Genomic DNA, 15,750 nt, shown 5'->3' with positions numbered 1-15,750 from the left:
CTTGCTCTGCCACTGACTCAGAACATGGGCCAAAGATGCCGTCTCTCCGGGACTCAGTTTCCTTACCTAGAACGGAAGGGCTGGCGCAAATCTTCCGATTCCGTGGGTCTCAATTAATATTTGCACACAGAACTTACAAAAGGCACATGCGTTGCTAATATATGCACCATTTATGGCCAAACTCTCTCTGAGCTTTATTATTTCCCTCTTTATGGCATGACCTGACTCTGACCTTTGGAAATTAAAATATTAAATAAAAGAGTCATTTCTGTATATTTCATGATTTATTTGCTGGAGGGGGATTTGCTTGGGAGACGGTGTTTTCCTTCCCAGCCCAGCAGATGGGCCGTGCAGATGGGCTCCCGGGGCCTCTCTGGATGGGGGGTGGGGGGATCCGAGTTCCATCCAGCTTCTCCCGCAGGTGACCTGTCACTTGGCTGCTGGAGAAAAGCAAAGGAAATTTGCAGCTCAGAAGTGTCATCAGGTCCATCTGTGAAACCGCCTTCTAAACCTGCCTGCAGGTCTGAGGAAGGAGGGGAGGTCTGGCCAGACTCTCCCTCTAGCTTTCTCCATAGCCTGGGGCTAGTAATTTAACCTCTCAGTTCCTCCGCCCCAAACGTTTTCCCCTGGCCTTTCTCTTCTCCTCCTGGGGACTAGGAGAAGAAATTGGTGGCTGTTTGTCACATAGGACCTAGCTTTGCACAAGTAACTCAGGCCGACCTTGACCCGGGGAAGGCCAAATGGGGCTCAGGACTTTGATTTGCAGAATGGATGAGGGGGAAAAAATGCAGGCTTTTGTGGCATACTACGCCAGGGTTTCCATTAGAGTCACCAACCAGCCTCAGCAGCGTTTGGGGAGGGAAGGAACAGATCTGTGCAGGGGGAGGGGTCGGGGTTGCTGTCATTTGTGGTCCTCTGCCAGAAAGGCGTTAGAGAAAGGGGTCTGAGCCCTGGAGGCAGGGCCTGGAGACGCCCCTGGCTGGGGAATTGGGCCTCCCCAACCACCGGCAGCCATCCGAGGCCCGCCCCCTCGCCCCCTCCCCGTACCCCCACCAAATCTGTGATTAGGCTCCCCTCGGAGATGGGGTGGGGTGTGGGAGCTTGCGGTAGAAGGCAGCTTCAGGTTCTCAAGAGCAAAGCAGAAAAACAAATCACAGCCCCCAAACCCTGCTTGGCTACGCTGCAGGAATATGAACCCAGAGGCGCCCTGGCTCCGCTTACCGTTCTGGCTGGACAGCAGCACCTCAGGCATCAGACCTTTCAGGGTGGCCCGGTCCTTTTCCAGCTGCCTGGAGTTCATCCTCATGCCAATTTCCACGGGAGCAGTCAGCTGTGAAATAAGGCAGAGTTAACAGAAGGCAGAGTGCGCCGTTGACCCCTGGGTGCCCTACAGGTGGTTGGAGGGACCGCGGGGGAGCCGTGCCACTCTTCCAGATCCTCTGGGGTCCTCTGGGAACTCTGGCCCCTCTCCCCAGTTCTCACCTGGGGGCTGGATCCTGGAAGTTGCTGAGACCAGCAGGGAGGGAGGAGGATCAACCAGCCTCACCCCGGTGGGGGAAGCTGGGATCAGAGGAGGAAAGTCCCCTCCCCTTCTCCTGAATGATAATAGCTAACACGTGGGAGTGTACCAGGTGCCAGGTGTCACTCTAAATGCTTTCCGTAGGTTAAGCCTCTCAATGACCCTGTGATGTAGAGACACTAATGGGGATTAATATCCCCATTTTGCAGATGAGGCAACTGAGGACAAAGAGGTCAGGTAACTTGCTCAAGGCCACACAGGTACTAAATAGCAGAGGGAGAAGTACACCCAGAGGGCCTGGCTCCAGGGTCCGTTCCCGGGACCCCCAGGCTACGCTTTCTCTAGCACCCTGGGGACACAGGTAAGACCCTGGAGGAGCTGTCTGGAGGCTCTCCACCAAGAGAGGTTGTTGGGGCAGAGCAAGGGGCTCCAACCGATCTCCCCCCCTCAGAGCTTCCTGGTTCAATGGTCTTGCCACACAAGCCAAGACCCCCTAACTCTCCAGAGACCCACGATGGAGGAGTCCCAGGCCTGCTCCCCCACCTCCCACCCGACACACCGGGGGTGGGAAATGGACTCAGGAGGCCTGAAGGACAACCTTTGGGGCGGCTCTGCAGGCTGGCGGTTCCAGCCCTGCCTGTGCTGTTCCCTTGCTGTGGGAATGGTTTCCTTACTTTTAAAATGAAGAGGCTGCACTGGATGACCCAGAAAGGACCTCCTGGCCTGCATGTCATGGTTCTAAGGATAAGGAGAGGGGACAAGAGGTACCCACCCCAAGCCTCCTGAGATGTTACATCGGATATAACCTGTACTGTGGGAACCTCAGGGTCAGTGCCATAAACTCTGTCTCAGGTGCATTTTGAGGGCAATTCTGAGCGAGCTCCCCCTTTGCCAGGTGGAGGACTCGCTCCCGGCTCCCTCCTCTAGAGCCCAGGGAGCATTCGGGAAGGAAAAGAGTGCCCCCTCCTTCCTCCGCTGCAGTGACAGCACCGAGGTCACTCTCTGTGCCACATGTGTGACCTCACTGTCTGTGGACAGCATGCTGTGGGGACCCAAGGGGGTGCAAAGATCACTGGCCAGTGTTCACTGGGAGGCAGGAGGTGTGGAGTCCAGCTCTGTTCTGCCTTGACCACTGCGTGACCTTGGCAAGGCCCCCACTCTCTCTAGATATCAGTCTGCCAGTCTGCCCCACCCCCTTCCAGACCCCTTTACAGGAAAGTGTTCCACACTCAGCCCTGGGACTTCTTCTTTCTCCATCCACCCGCCCCGCCCCGCCCCGCCAAGGATCTCGCCTTGTCCTGGCCTGAAATTTTATATAATCGCTGATGACTCCCACATTTATGTCTCCAGCCCCAACTTTTCCTAAAGTCCAGACTTGCATATCTACCTGCCGGTGCAACATCTCCACCTGGGTGCCCAACAGGCATCTCACAGTTCACAGGTCCAGTTTGACCACCTGATCTTCTTCCTGCCAACCTGAGCCAACCACAGGCTTCACCGGCTCAGTGAGTGGCAAATCCTTCCTTCTAGGTTTTCCAGCCAAAAACCTTGAAGTCAGTTTTTACTTTTCTCTTTTTTCACATCCTATATCCATTCTTTCAGCAAATCCTGTGGGCTTGTACCTCCAAAATATTTCCAGAATCTGACCACTTTGCTCTGCCTCCCCCATGACCACCCTGGGCTGAAGCGCTCTCTCTCTCTCTCTCCTTCCCCCTCTCCTCTCCCTTCCTCCCTCTCCCCCTCTCCTCTGGGCCCACTCCTGCCTCAGGGCCTTTGCACTGGCTGTTTCTTCTGCCTGGAAAGCTCTTCCCTCAGATATCCTTATGGTTCACTCCCTCCCTCTCTTCAGGTCTTTGCACAAACACCAATCTACTCATGACACCTGCTCCGATCACCCTATTTAAAATTACCACCCACCCCTTCTCCTTTCCCTGTTTTATTTTCCTCCACATCACCTATCCCCACGTGACCTACTGTAAAGTTTGCTTATTTACCCTGCTTGCAGTCTGTTGCTGATGCTTCCAGTACCTTGTTTCTGTTCTCCCCGGGAGTGTGAGCTCCATGAGGGCAGAGGATTTATCTGTTTTGTCACTCTATCCCCAGTGCCCAGAAGCGTGCCTTGCACGTAACGGAGGCTTAGTAAGTGTTCTCCGTCTGAATAAATGAGTCTGTGAAATTGAAGAGTCCTACTAGACAAACTCAAGGCTCTCTCCAGCCCTGACAATCTGTGCATCCTCACTGGGCGCTCAAGGCCCTGGACCCTGGGTCCTGACGCAGTAGCTGTCTCCCGGCTCCAGTCTAGGGCAGGAAACGGCCCCCCGTCGTCTCTCCCTGAGGACCACAGCTGCCTTCTGATCGGCATCCTGCCTCCACTCCTGCCTCCTCCGTTCTTTCTGAGTCGGAGCAGATGACCTCCCTGCTCTGAACCCCCAATAGCCTCCCAGGTTTCTTGCCTGGCCCACCAGGCCCTGCTGGCCTCTTGCCCTCTCTCAGCACCCGCTGGGCCTCGAGGGCCTCCGACCCACCAGGGGCTTCCTGAGCCGGGCCTTTGCACTCCCTGCTCCTTCCTCTGGGGTGTTCCTTCTCAGCTCTTTGCATGGGTGGCTCCTCCTGATGCTTCAGGTTTCACATCAAATGTCACCTCCGGGCTTCCCTGGTGGCGCAGTGGTTGAGAGTCCGCCTGCCGATGCAGGGGACACGGGTTCGTGCCCTGGTCCGGGAAGATCCCACATGCCGCGGAGTGGCTGGGCCCGTGAGCCATGGCCGCTGAGCCTGCGCGTCCGGAGCCTGTGCTCCGCAACGGGAGAGGCCACAACAGTGAGAGGCCCGCGTACCGCAAAAAAAAAAAAAAAAAAAATGTCACCTCCTCTGAGAGGCCTTCCCTCCGCTCCCCCAGCCAAAGCAGTGTCCCCAGCCCCACCGTCACTCTCTGCTCTGCCTCCTTATTTGGGGCCTAAAATGGTTTATTGTCTCATCTTCGGTATCTGTTTCTCCCTCCTAGGATAGAGCTTGTTGCCTCAGTGTCTGGTTCACAGAACATTCTGTGGTGGCCGGGGACCATCCCCCTACTGGGTTTCTCTGCATTGCCCCCCTGTCTGCTCGCCTTGGTAACTTCCTTTACTTCTTCCTCCGAGGGTTCTGCGGAGTCCAGAGGGCCCACCTCCTCGGACCTCTGCTGTACACTCAGGGATTTCTTTTGCCCTTCGTACCGCTCCTTTTCCTAGGGGTTGAGCACAAAACTGTACAAAACTCACTCTCCCTCAACCATCCATACGGCCCCTTGGAGTCTCTACCCAGAGTGCTAAGTGGCCTGAGCTCCCGCTCAGGCCGAAAGAACCCCTTTTCCCAGCACCTCTCACAGGGTGTCTCAGACACCCAGCGGCTTGACAACGGCCCTCGATTTGCCCGGCAACAAGTCAACCAGAAGAGGAATCCGTTCCTTTGTAGTTCAAACATTACACCCAGGTTGTTACTGTTAATTAAGTTAAATGCTGAAAATAATGGCCGCCCTTCCTGCGTATTAAGTGTGAAAATGTGTTTTTCTTAGCAAAGAGCCTATAAAAAAGATGGTGAGGGCGCCGTGGGGTGGCCCCGAAACTGGAGCCCCTGGGAGGTGATTTATGAGGCAAGACAGGGAGATGAATTATGGAGGAAGGAGTTTGCAGCTTCTTCATAAAAATGCCGGTGCCTGGCAATGACGAGGAGGAAAACCACAGAGCAGATTAACGGCAGGCGTCCTTTGGTTGCCACTTTGCCAGCTCGTGTAACACTGAGTTTGATTCTTTCTGTCCAGCCCCACATCTTGCCGGGCATCCTGCTTGCTAGGTCCCTGAGCACTGAGATCAGATACACCCCCATTCCTTTGGTTTCTCTGAGGACACTCCGGGGGTTCAGCTCTGGGCCTGCCCTGGGACATGGTGATTCTGGAACAGCTGGTCATCTTTCCTGCAGAGGGAGCCAAGTGGTGGACGAAGGTAGGTTTCGGGGAGCCTCTGTATCTCCTCCATCACTTTGCATGTGCACCCCTGAAGAAGGGGAGCTGGGTCCAGCCTGGCCTCTGTAAAGGATGCTGTTCACTGGGTGTGTGGAAAGCTACCCTGGGACAGAGCGCGTTGCTAACAGAGGCTGTGCCTCAGGGCCACGTGACCTCCCAGAGAACTGACTCAGTCATGGATCCCCGTTGGAGCCTTGGTCTCAGACACGTGGGACATGAACGTCCATGACTTCATCCCATTTAAAGAGAAACAGGGAATTCCCTGGTGGTCCAGTGGTTAGGACTCTGCACTCTCACTGCTGAGGGCCCGGGTTCGATCCCTGGTTGGGGACCTAAAATCCCACAAGCCTTGTAGTGCGGCCAAAAAAAGAAAGAGAGAAACAAAGGTGGCGAGACACTCAGAACCCCTTGATGTGTAAAGTAAAAGGTCCAGGGAGGCAGGTGCAGCAGCCCAGTTTTCCTTAGGCTCTGCTGCCTGAGTTCCATTAAGCCTGCCCTGTTTTCTTCTGGGCTCTAAAGAGAAGGAGGTTTTGGCCACCACTCCCCGGAAAGACACCTTCTTTCCCGCTCGGACATTTGCGCCCACCTGTCCTCCATCCTTCTCTCTCGAGGCCCTCAGCTCAGGTTCCCCTCTTCCGCACCAGCCCACCATGTTTTCTCCTGCCCTGAACTCAGCGCGTACCAGCAGCATTACTTACTGGACAATTAATCACATCCTGCCTTGTGACATCTCCCTTTTGTTTGCTGTTATTAGTGAATCTTTCATATGTTTGTGTCTTGGCTCCCGAGCCAGCTCCCTGAAGATGGGAGGTTCTGAGATTTCCTTGCGTGTCTGGCCTCTCACCCGGGGTGCGCTTTGTGATGCAGAGATGTTCCACAAATATTTATTGGCTTGTTAATTGAAAACTTCCCCTGAAGGATGGGCAGGGGTGGGAAAAGATGTCGCCCGTGGGAGCCACTGATACCTTTGTGGCACTAGTGAAAGAGTGGAAGTGGCCGGGGGTACGGCTGGGGTCTGGGGTTATCTGGGGTCCTGGTTTTTCATATTCGCCTCAGTGTCCCTGGCATAGCTGATTAAACGTGGGTTTACTGAAGGAACACTTATGCCTCAGAGAAACTAATGTGACTTCAGTGCTGAGCAGGGCTGTGGGTCAACTCGGCCACACTGGGGAGGCGGGCAGCCTGGGAATATCTTACCTGCATCCTCTGGACTTCGCCGTAGGTGAAGATGGGAATGTAGGCTTCCGTCTGGGAAGCCAGCATGGTGGCTGCATGCACCACCAGCAGAAAGGCCACGGCCTTGCAGGACAGCATCCTGGAGCTGGACGAAAACAGGGAGCTCCTGTCACCAATGTAGGGTACAGGGACAGGCTGCTGCGTCGGAGGCAGGAGCCCTCAGCTCTGGTCCATGGCCCACCTGGAGCTGTGTGATCCGGAGCAAGCCACTTACCCTGTCTGGACTTGGGTCTGGTGTGGGGCTGTACCAGAGGAACTCAGAGCCCCCTCTCTGCCCTAAGCACCCAGGAGAGGCTGCCCTGCCCCCTGCACACACCGGGGAAGAATCATTCCACGTGGCCCTTCCCTTTGTTACTGACGAGGTCTCCTGGGGTCAGCTGGGCTAATGAAGCAGGAGGGACCCCATGTTGCAGATTAAAAAACTCTTAGATTGTCAGCAGAACCAAGCCCCAAGATCCAGAGAACCCTGCCTGCTCCCTGAGCCGATTAGGATGATAAAAGGGATGGACCCAGGCCCAGCTGATTCCAGCTCTGCCTGGGAGCACTGGGCCAAGACCCCAGGTCTAGAGAGGAAGGGCGCAGACCCTCTGCCCATGCGGAGGCAGAGCCAGATTGGAAGACTTCAGCTTGGAGCAGCATCTAAGAGCAGAGCAGGGTTCCCATCCCTCTGGGCCAGCACCGGCTCTGGAACAAACCCTTTCCCAGCTCCAGCGAGTCCAGCTGCCTGCTGGCCGCCATCCAGAAACAACTTCCTCCCTGTAACAACCCGCACCAATGCCACCAGTGCTGGCGAGGTGCCAGCGTGAGCATGTGTGAGGCCCTCCCACATCCTGGAAGTGGGTGTGTCAGGAATGGCTGGCGGGAAGGAGGGCTGCCAAGACACCAGGGAGCAGGTGGGCGTGAGGACCTCAGGAGTGCAGGGACTTGAGAGAGGGGCCGGGGCAGGATGGTCCTGTGGAGGGGGGCGTGGCCTGCTGGGCGCTGGCCTTGGTTGATTCCTTACCATTCCAAGCCCTCTCCCGCACACTCCTCATGTCCACCTGGGAGCAGGTGTGATCTAGGGAGTACAGGAGGCCTGGGGAGGTGAAGGGACCCATATGAAGGCAGCGGGGGCTGGAGGCCTGGCCTTCTGAGGCCCGGCGCTCGTCCTAATACGCTCTCCATGTGGCCTCTGCCCACAGAAAGGGGAGAAGGGCACCACAGCGGGCAGGCCCCTGGAGCAGGGAAGGGAGACCGGAGCAGCCTCTGCTGCAGCGGGGGTGGGGGGATTACAGGGTTCAGATAAAGAGCTTCTGGGGGTCACCTCAGGGCTCCCTTGGGCGGGCTGGATTCCATTGGGAGGAGAAGGTCCTGCCCCAGACTGGCCTCCAAGCTTCCCTGCAGGTCCAACTTCGACTCTCCCTTTGGAGAGAATCTTCCAAGGCTGTGGGCCTGCGTCCTGCCTCTCCACTAGGACCCGTCTCCTTGGTTGTGTGAAGGCCCCTCTGCCTTCTTGTTCTCCCACTGCCCTGTCCTACTTGGTCTCTCCATGTCGCTAAAACTCCACGAGAAAGAACACGACAGCTCAGACAGCCAAAGCCCCCCATGCCGGCTGCATACAAATTCCCAGGAGGGTGGGACGGACCACCCACCCACTGAAGATCACGTCTCAGAAACTGAGGCCCTGTGCTCTGTTGAGGTAACAGAGCTCCCTTTCAGAGGACACAGCTGTGTCACATTAATGGTGTCCCATTTCCTTCACGGAGATGCTATGGGTCCCTTTTCATTCTGGTGTTCACATTTAATTCACTCCAGAAGAATCAATAAAAACTTTAAATTAAAAAAAGGCAAAAATCCAATTGCTGCTCATTTTCGTGCTCCAACTGGCAGCCGGCATGTCACCTACATTCATTTGCGTTCTGGGGAGCTCAGAATAGGAGCGAGGGCTTTTCATATGACGAGCTGCTGATTTTCCTTTTCCGTCACCGGGAGTGGGGCTCCAGGCTTCCGGCGCTCGGCTCTGGCTGAGGGGGCACCTGTCTCTTCTCTCTCTCTCCTTGAGGAAGCCTGGGCCCCACTAGTCTTGCCCAGCCGTGTCGTCTCCCTAGGGACCCAGCCTTTCCCCTTAACTTCCCGGGGCCAAGACTCCATGCCAAGTGGGATGGCCCTGCACCCAGGCCGGGCTCTGGCTTGGGTTCCCGGCCTGCAGTCGATGGCACCACCGACCCCAGACAGCTTCACTTTTGCCAGGATTTGCACCCCCTGCTCCTCCCTCCAGCCTGCACACCTCCGGGCAGCCCTGCGCTTGCCCGCTGTGTACAGCTTTAACCCGTACGCTGGAAGCCAGCTCGGGGTACTCAGTCTGAAGCCCAGGTGGGTATTTGAAGTTGGCAGAGGGCCACAGGAGCAGGTCAGCTCACCCCGGAGAGCTCTGGACGGGGCGGGCTCGGCTCACATCCCATCCTCAGGCTACTGCTGATACCTCCCCCGCCCACCTTCTCTGGCTACTCACAGTGTGAGTGTGGTCTGAGTGGGCCAGGCAGAGCCTCTCTCTGCTTGTCCACTGGTGTCTGACTGGTCTGATGGGCCCTTATATACCTCCTGCCCTCCCTTTGGAGCCCATTAACCTTTGGCCATACCTTTGGGGGCTCTGGGTGGGGAGCCTGGATTCTTGAAGCTCGTGGAAACAATGGGCAGGGCCTGCCACGCTGTGGATGTCAGGCCTTTCCTGGAAGGCCTTTTCCTCGAGTGACAGGTTTGGTGGAGGCCAGCCCCCGCCCAGATGGCATTCTCCTGTCCACTTAGAGCTCACTGCCGCTCAGAGGGTCATTTTAACAAAAGCCCTTTCTTTTTGTTACTTAAATATATAATGTTGACCGTCTCCAGGCCACCCTATTGATCAGATTCTCTGTTGGCCTGTCAAAGTGCTGTACTAGGAAGATAACTTGTCTTTGGCCTTTCCCCTGAAGCTCCTCACAAAAGAAAGGACACCAGAGTGTGTGGCAGCATTTCAATAGATTAGGGAAAAGCAAATGGCAGTCCAGACCCAGGGCCGTGGAGGCCCAGAGTCTCCGTGGAGGGCCAGGGAAGGCGTAATGCTTTCAGTACAAAAGGTTTGTAGCCTAAATGGGGAGAAGGGACACCTACCCTGGAAATCTTTTGTGGTAATTGTGTCATTCAAATGGTAACTTTAAAAATATTCAAAGAGGGAAGAGGTGAACCTATTCTTCAGTCAGACAGGGCTGGCCGCTGCTGGCTGGTGCCCTTTCCAAATACAGTGGCGACTCTGGTACCACTCAGGGGACGCTCGGCACACGTGTTCTAATTAAATCTCAGCAACCCCATGAGGTTGGTGCTCCTATTTTCCCCATTTTATAGATAAGGAAACTGAAGCACAATTAAATCCCTCTTCTGTGACCCTACTGCAAGATCTCTTCATATAAAGGTCAAGGCTGGATGTGACCAGGTGTGGCAGAGGGTGGGAGCGGGGGCTTCTGGGATGCAGGACACACACAGGTGCAGAGGATGGTGGTGTCCCGGGAGGTCCACTGTGTGGCTGGAAAAGGGTCAGTCTGGGAGCCTTAGAAACCAAGTAGAAGGATTTAGATTTGATGGCGGAGGAAGCCGGGGGTCCTCACGGTGTCTTGAAGGGGATACAACAAACGTGTCATGGTGGAAGATCTCTCAGTGTCTGGGTGTAGGCGTAGGAGCAGGGAGAGGCGGGGCTGGGAGACCACTGGGGAGGTGGCTGGGCAGATTGGTGTGAAGTCCCGAGAGTCTGGTGGGCAGAGGCCTTTCCCCAGGTGAACGTTGTTGGCCATTAGTGTCTTCCAGAGAGGCTGCCCCAAACATTCAGAAGCCCTGCTCCTCATCCAGGAACGCCTATCTTGTCGTCCTTCCATCAGCTCTGGCTTTTGTCCTCTGAAAGAAGCAAATGTTTGCAGTGCTTCAAACCCAACCCAGATAACCTCTAAATTCCCTGCTCAGCAGGGCTTCCCACCAGCTGGGGCTCTGTGTTCTATTCCAGATGCAAGGTTAGACCTCTTCCGGTGTGCTGGATTGGTGACACACTTGTGCATTGGGTCTCTGGAGTCTGAAATTTATCTTAGAGGAATTAGAGCTCAAAATGCCAGGGCTTGGAACTGAATTGCCATTTCTTAACCCTGGCCTGATCAGAGTCTCAGTGTCCCCGTTTCGAGAGAGACTTTTAAGACAAGGTCAGAGAGCTTGGTGGGGGCATAGTAGCCTGAGGGCTGTGAAGGAGCCCTTCCCAGGCTCAGGGAAGCTCGTGGGCTCCTACGACATCTGCATCTCCAGCATCTCGACCAGGGGTCAGTCAATATGGGTCAAATCCAGCTCGCCCTCTATTTTTATATAGACTTTGAGCTAAGAGTAATTTTTACATTTTTAATAATAAAAAAATCAAAAGAAGAATAATATTTAGTGACAGGTGAATTGATATGAAATTCACATTTCCGTGTCTATAAATAAAGTTTTATTGGAACACAGCCATGCTCATTCTTTGCTTATTGTCTATGGCTGCTTTGGGGCTATAGCAGCAGGGTTGGAATAGTTGAGACATTAATGCCCACCAGGCCAAAAATATTTATTATCTGGACCTTATAGGAAGGGTTTGCTGACCCCTGACCTCGACAGTGTCTGGAGTGTGAAAGCTGTTTGATACGTAATAAATATCAGCCAGACATCACACGTATCAGTTTTAAAAAAATCTCACAACAACCCTATGAGGCTGGTGTGGCTACTATCCCATTTTATAGGTGGGAAAACTGAGCTAAAACAGCTGCCCTAACGTCACACAGCTATTAAAATGGCAGGACCAGGGTTCAAACTCAGGAGTCTGGCTTTAGAATCCAGTGTGCTCTTTTGCCTCTCAGTATCTGATGAGTGAGCATGTGAATGTTTACAGCTGGGGAAAGCCCATAACAGCGGCCAGGTACAAATTCTCCAAACCTGTGGCTCTCTCCCTAAGCCATCTGCCTGGCAAGGCATCTGACTGTGACGCAGTCCCAGCTGACCAACTGGGACACGCATAGACGGTTCTCGTATGTTCTTAGGTTTGGAGAGACCAGATCTGGACCCAAGAAGGACTGCAGCTGGCAGGGGGTGGGGGGGCGCGGCAAGCCTGTCTGCCAAGCACGGGGGAGATGCGAAGCTATTCCTGCCCCCCGCCCCTTCACACTCTGCTGGGCCAGTCTGGGCTCTGGTCCAGAGACACCTTCAAGACACTCTGTCTGGGCTTCCCTGGTGGCGCAGTGGTTGGGAGTCCGCCTGCCGACGCAGGGGACACAGATTCGTGCCCCGGTCCGGGAGGATCCCACATGCCGTGGAGCGGCTGGGCCTGTGAGCCATGGCCGCTGGGCCTGCGTGTCCGGAGCCTGTGCTCCGCAACGGGAGAGGCCACGACAGTGAGAGGCCCGCGTACCGCAAAAAAAAAAAAAAAAAAAAAAAAAAAAAAAAAAAAGACACTCTGTCTGAGAAATGATTAGGAGCCTGGAAACCGGAGACAGGCCTGCAATGAGGGATGGGGAGAAGGGAAGTGTTGGAAACAGTAAATAACCTGGGATCAATTTTCTGGGCGTAAATAGCATTATCCTGAATTGCTTCTGTGATTCAGTACTTCTGATCCAAGCAATTTGCAGTGCTACGCTATGATATCTGCAGTTTGGTGTGGAAGGAAGGCAAATCGGGGTTCATAAAGGGCTACGCCTCGTAGGGCAGAGAGGGATGTAGACTATGGGGGAGGGGGTGGGGGGGGCTTAAGGTCTGCTATGGGGTCACAAACAGGGTTAGTGGCACCAGCCACAAGGACATGTCCCTCTTGGCGGCAGATCTTGTGGGTCGGCCCTTTAGGAACCGACTCAGCGAGAACAGGCCTGTTTTCCCCTAGCTGTCAGGTGCCTTGGCCTCGACGTGTATTTTCCACTGTCACGGTTACTGCTTCAGGAACGGAGAGGTGGCCGGATAACAAGCCTGATAACGACAACTTTGTCTTTATCATGTACACCGTCTCTCCCTCCAAATGCTCAATTAGTGGCTGTTTCTCCTGCTAGAAACTGGACAAAAATAAGATGAAGGCATAATCTGATGTTCTTCATTCTCCAAATGGGAATTGCCCCGGATGTGCAGCGGCTGAAGCTGAGGGGAGGCATAAAAACCTAACGCAAGTCAAGAGAAAGGAAGTTCCCAAAACCCAGAGGAAATGACTCAAACCACATGTGGGCACTTGATTGCCTCTTTCCCCCGTGTTGGGCAGAGGTATTAGCAGCTTAGCTCTCCTCTCCTCATGACCTTGAAAATATCATTTGCGGGGTACCGCGGTAACATCTTCATTAATGGCCTGGAACAGGGAGGCAAAGGCATGTTAATTACATTTGCAGCTGAGACTAAATTGGGAGATGTAGCCAACGTCAGGATGGACAGAGACCTAATGCAAGAAGACGTCAGGAGGTTAGAACTGTGAGCTGGAAACGGGCAGGTGAGTTGCTGGACATATGTCATCGAGGCCCCGAGGACACAGCACGGAGGATGTGGGTGACAGGCAGGGGTCGGCAGAGAAGGAAAGCTGCGACTGGGGGCTCCTGGGGGGAGGTGTGGCGGCCGAACACTGTTTCCCCTCAAAGAGGCAGAGGGCGTCTAGAGGATGACGGAGTTCAGATGAACAAAAATAGCCCGGGATTGCTGGGAGTGCCAAAGCTTACGGCATCAAAATGAAAAATGAAAGGTTTCCAAAGGTCAGCTTGCCCAGAACTCTGGGAAGAATTAAACATGCACTGCTCACCTTATGCCAAGGCCAAGGAGAGGCAAAGAACCCGCTTCTCAAGTGCGGGAGCTGCGGGGGAGGGGGAGGGATAGCTGTTGCTTCCCCTTCGGTTCCAAGCCCTTGATGCCCCCCACAGAGCTGGGGGTGTGCGACTGGGCTCACGGGCAAAACTCCTAGCCCATGGGGACGGCATTTAAAACTGGGGCAGGCAAAGCACCGAGAGATGTATTTTAGGCAATGACTGTGCCCTGGCCCAGGGGACACAGGCTTCGGTGACCTGTGGGGTATTTTTGTTCTTTTCCTTCTATGGCTCAGGGTCCTTTTTCAGAACACACAAATGATTCACTGAGAAATGATACACAGCAGACACCACTGTAGCCCAAGAACCCCTGGTAGAGAAGCAGTGCCAGTGGAGAGGAGAACATAGACATGCAGAGGGTCCATCCAGGATCAACTTCCAATTTGTTGAGCTTCTTGTTTGTGTGTTACATCTGCTACTTCAATGAACATTCCTGTGTCTCCGGTTTCCTGTAGAGTCCATCCCACACTCGACCACAACCTGGACCCGAAACAATCCGATAAGATCTATTCGGTTCGGCCGCCTGGACTGTCGACAGTGTGCACAGAACTTCGGGACTTGGCTGAGTTTCACAATAGCATTCCTGCCGACCTCCCGGTCAATACATCCCTGGGTGGTTAATATACTCCTAGAAATGTCCCAGTCACCAACTTGCTTCTGGGTTCCCTTTCTATTTATGGGGGTTTATCACGAAAGCTGCTGCTATAAAACTTTAAGAAGAAGAGGTCCCATAACTTTTCTTCCAGGGACAGGACGCGGGTGCTAAGAGCTGGGTCTGTGGCCCGGACTTCGGTGAGATCTGTTCCTTCTGTGAATTGAACTGATAACACCGGGTCTCCTTTTCATTGAATTTTAGCTATATGTATTTATTTTTATGGAGATGATAGATGTGTGTGAAGAGAAAGCAGATGGCTTTGCAAGTGACGAATTAATTTTAAGGAAAGTTTGGCCTCTCATAAGCTGAAGCACCTCCTTTCTCTTCAACCCCTTCGGGGCAGGCAGCTCGCAGCTCCCTGATCCCAGGGCACGAGGTGCTGGAACAAGGAGGCAGAGACAGCTGACATGTTTTCATAAATGATCAGGGAAGTTGGTGCTTGAGAAAAGTTCGTGCTTTCGTGTTTAAGAAGGAGAGAAGTCTTGGTAGAAGTTTTATGCTGTGTGGATGGGAGCCAAAGTCATTTCAAATGTCAGCCTAATCCAGGGTAGATTCAGGTAAAAGGTGTTAGCGGTCCCAACTTCTTCTCTTCCATTGCATCACTGAACCTCAGTCGCTGACCTTCCCACATTTGCTGGGCTGACGCTTTTTGGATCTGGGGGGCTGCCAACGGCTCCTAACGGGAGCAGCGGGCCACATGCAGCCTCTGCTGTTGACAGCTGTGGCAGTCACGCAGGCTCCTTCACACCAGCCCACTCTGGAGGCGAGTGGCAGGGAAAGGGGGAGGATTCTGTTTCCTCTGTGGTCCAGCGCTAGGGTTGGGTGGCCAGGTGGGGTCTGGGCAAGCGTGGTGGGCAATGGAGGAGGGTGAGTTTACCCAGGAATTCAGGGGGCATTGTTTGCTGCTAAAGGGGCCATTCACAGCTCTGGCCTCTTCACGAATGTCTGGCTGAGCAGAGACCTGGTCTCCCACGACGGTAAGCGTGGTCCTCAGGTCCTGAACCATTGTGGTCTACCGTGCACCACATCTAAGTGAAGGAGGTGCCAAATGGGAAGGTCCTAAAATCCCAGCTGGGATAGCAAGGCAAGACAGAGGCATGACCTCGTGCTCACACCATAGGATCCAGGACATCAGCAAGATGAATTTGGAGAGAGCAGTTTAGATAGTGGCAAGCCTTGACTACTCTCCCCTAGACTTAACACAAGAAAGAGCCGCCCAGAGCAGCCCTGAAGACGGGGGCATTAGAGCTCACCCTCACCGCCCCTGGGAGCACTCAGAGCACTGTCTGTTTCCTTTTCCACTTCTTAGAATATGATTTTTCTTGAAAGAGCAACCACGTTATTGGGAAACTGCAGCCCCAAACACTGCAGGACTTTGAGGGAACACCCCCCAGTCTCAGGCAAGACCCAATCACAGAGATATTCATTTAATCGTTATTCACCCAGGGCCTATAGCACGAATGTTTGACTGTCAGAACTGAATTCCACCCCAAAGAAAAGCTATCCT

General features: G+C 54.1%; 1 protein-coding gene across 1 annotated transcript; it reads right to left on the bottom strand.

Annotated features, from left to right (window-relative positions):
- Positions 1 to 901: 901 nt before the first annotated feature.
- Positions 902 to 6,827, bottom strand: MLN (motilin). The gene is made up of 4 exons (XM_060021642.1): positions 6,711 to 6,827; positions 4,623 to 4,739; positions 1,180 to 1,330; positions 902 to 915 (listed from the first exon to the last, which is right to left on the bottom strand). Exons 1-4 carry the CDS (start codon positions 6,825 to 6,827, stop codon positions 902 to 904), a joined length of 399 nt encoding a protein of 132 aa, XP_059877625.1.
- Positions 6,828 to 15,750: the final 8,923 nt, after the last annotated feature.

The sequence above is a fragment of the Delphinus delphis genome, chromosome 10 (assembly GCF_949987515.2).
Source record: "Delphinus delphis chromosome 10, mDelDel1.2, whole genome shotgun sequence".
NCBI classification, from domain to species: Eukaryota; Metazoa; Chordata; class Mammalia; order Artiodactyla; family Delphinidae; genus Delphinus; species Delphinus delphis.
This window is presented reverse-complemented; position numbering and strand designations above follow the sequence as displayed.

Bases quoted from the DNA above. Each gene is read 5' to 3' on its own strand.
- MLN (XM_060021642.1), bottom strand. From the start codon at position 6,827: ATGCTGTCCTGCAAGGCCGTGGCCTTTCTGCTGGTGGTGCATGCAGCC. The intron at 4,740-6,710 runs GTAAGATATTCC...CTCAACCCCTAG, and splicing joins GCGAAGTCCAGAGGATGCAG to GAAAAGGAGCGGTACGAAGG. The intron at 1,331-4,622 runs GCGAGCAGACAG...CTTATTTCACAG, and splicing joins AAGTAAAGGAAGTTACCAAG to CTGACTGCTCCCGTGGAAAT.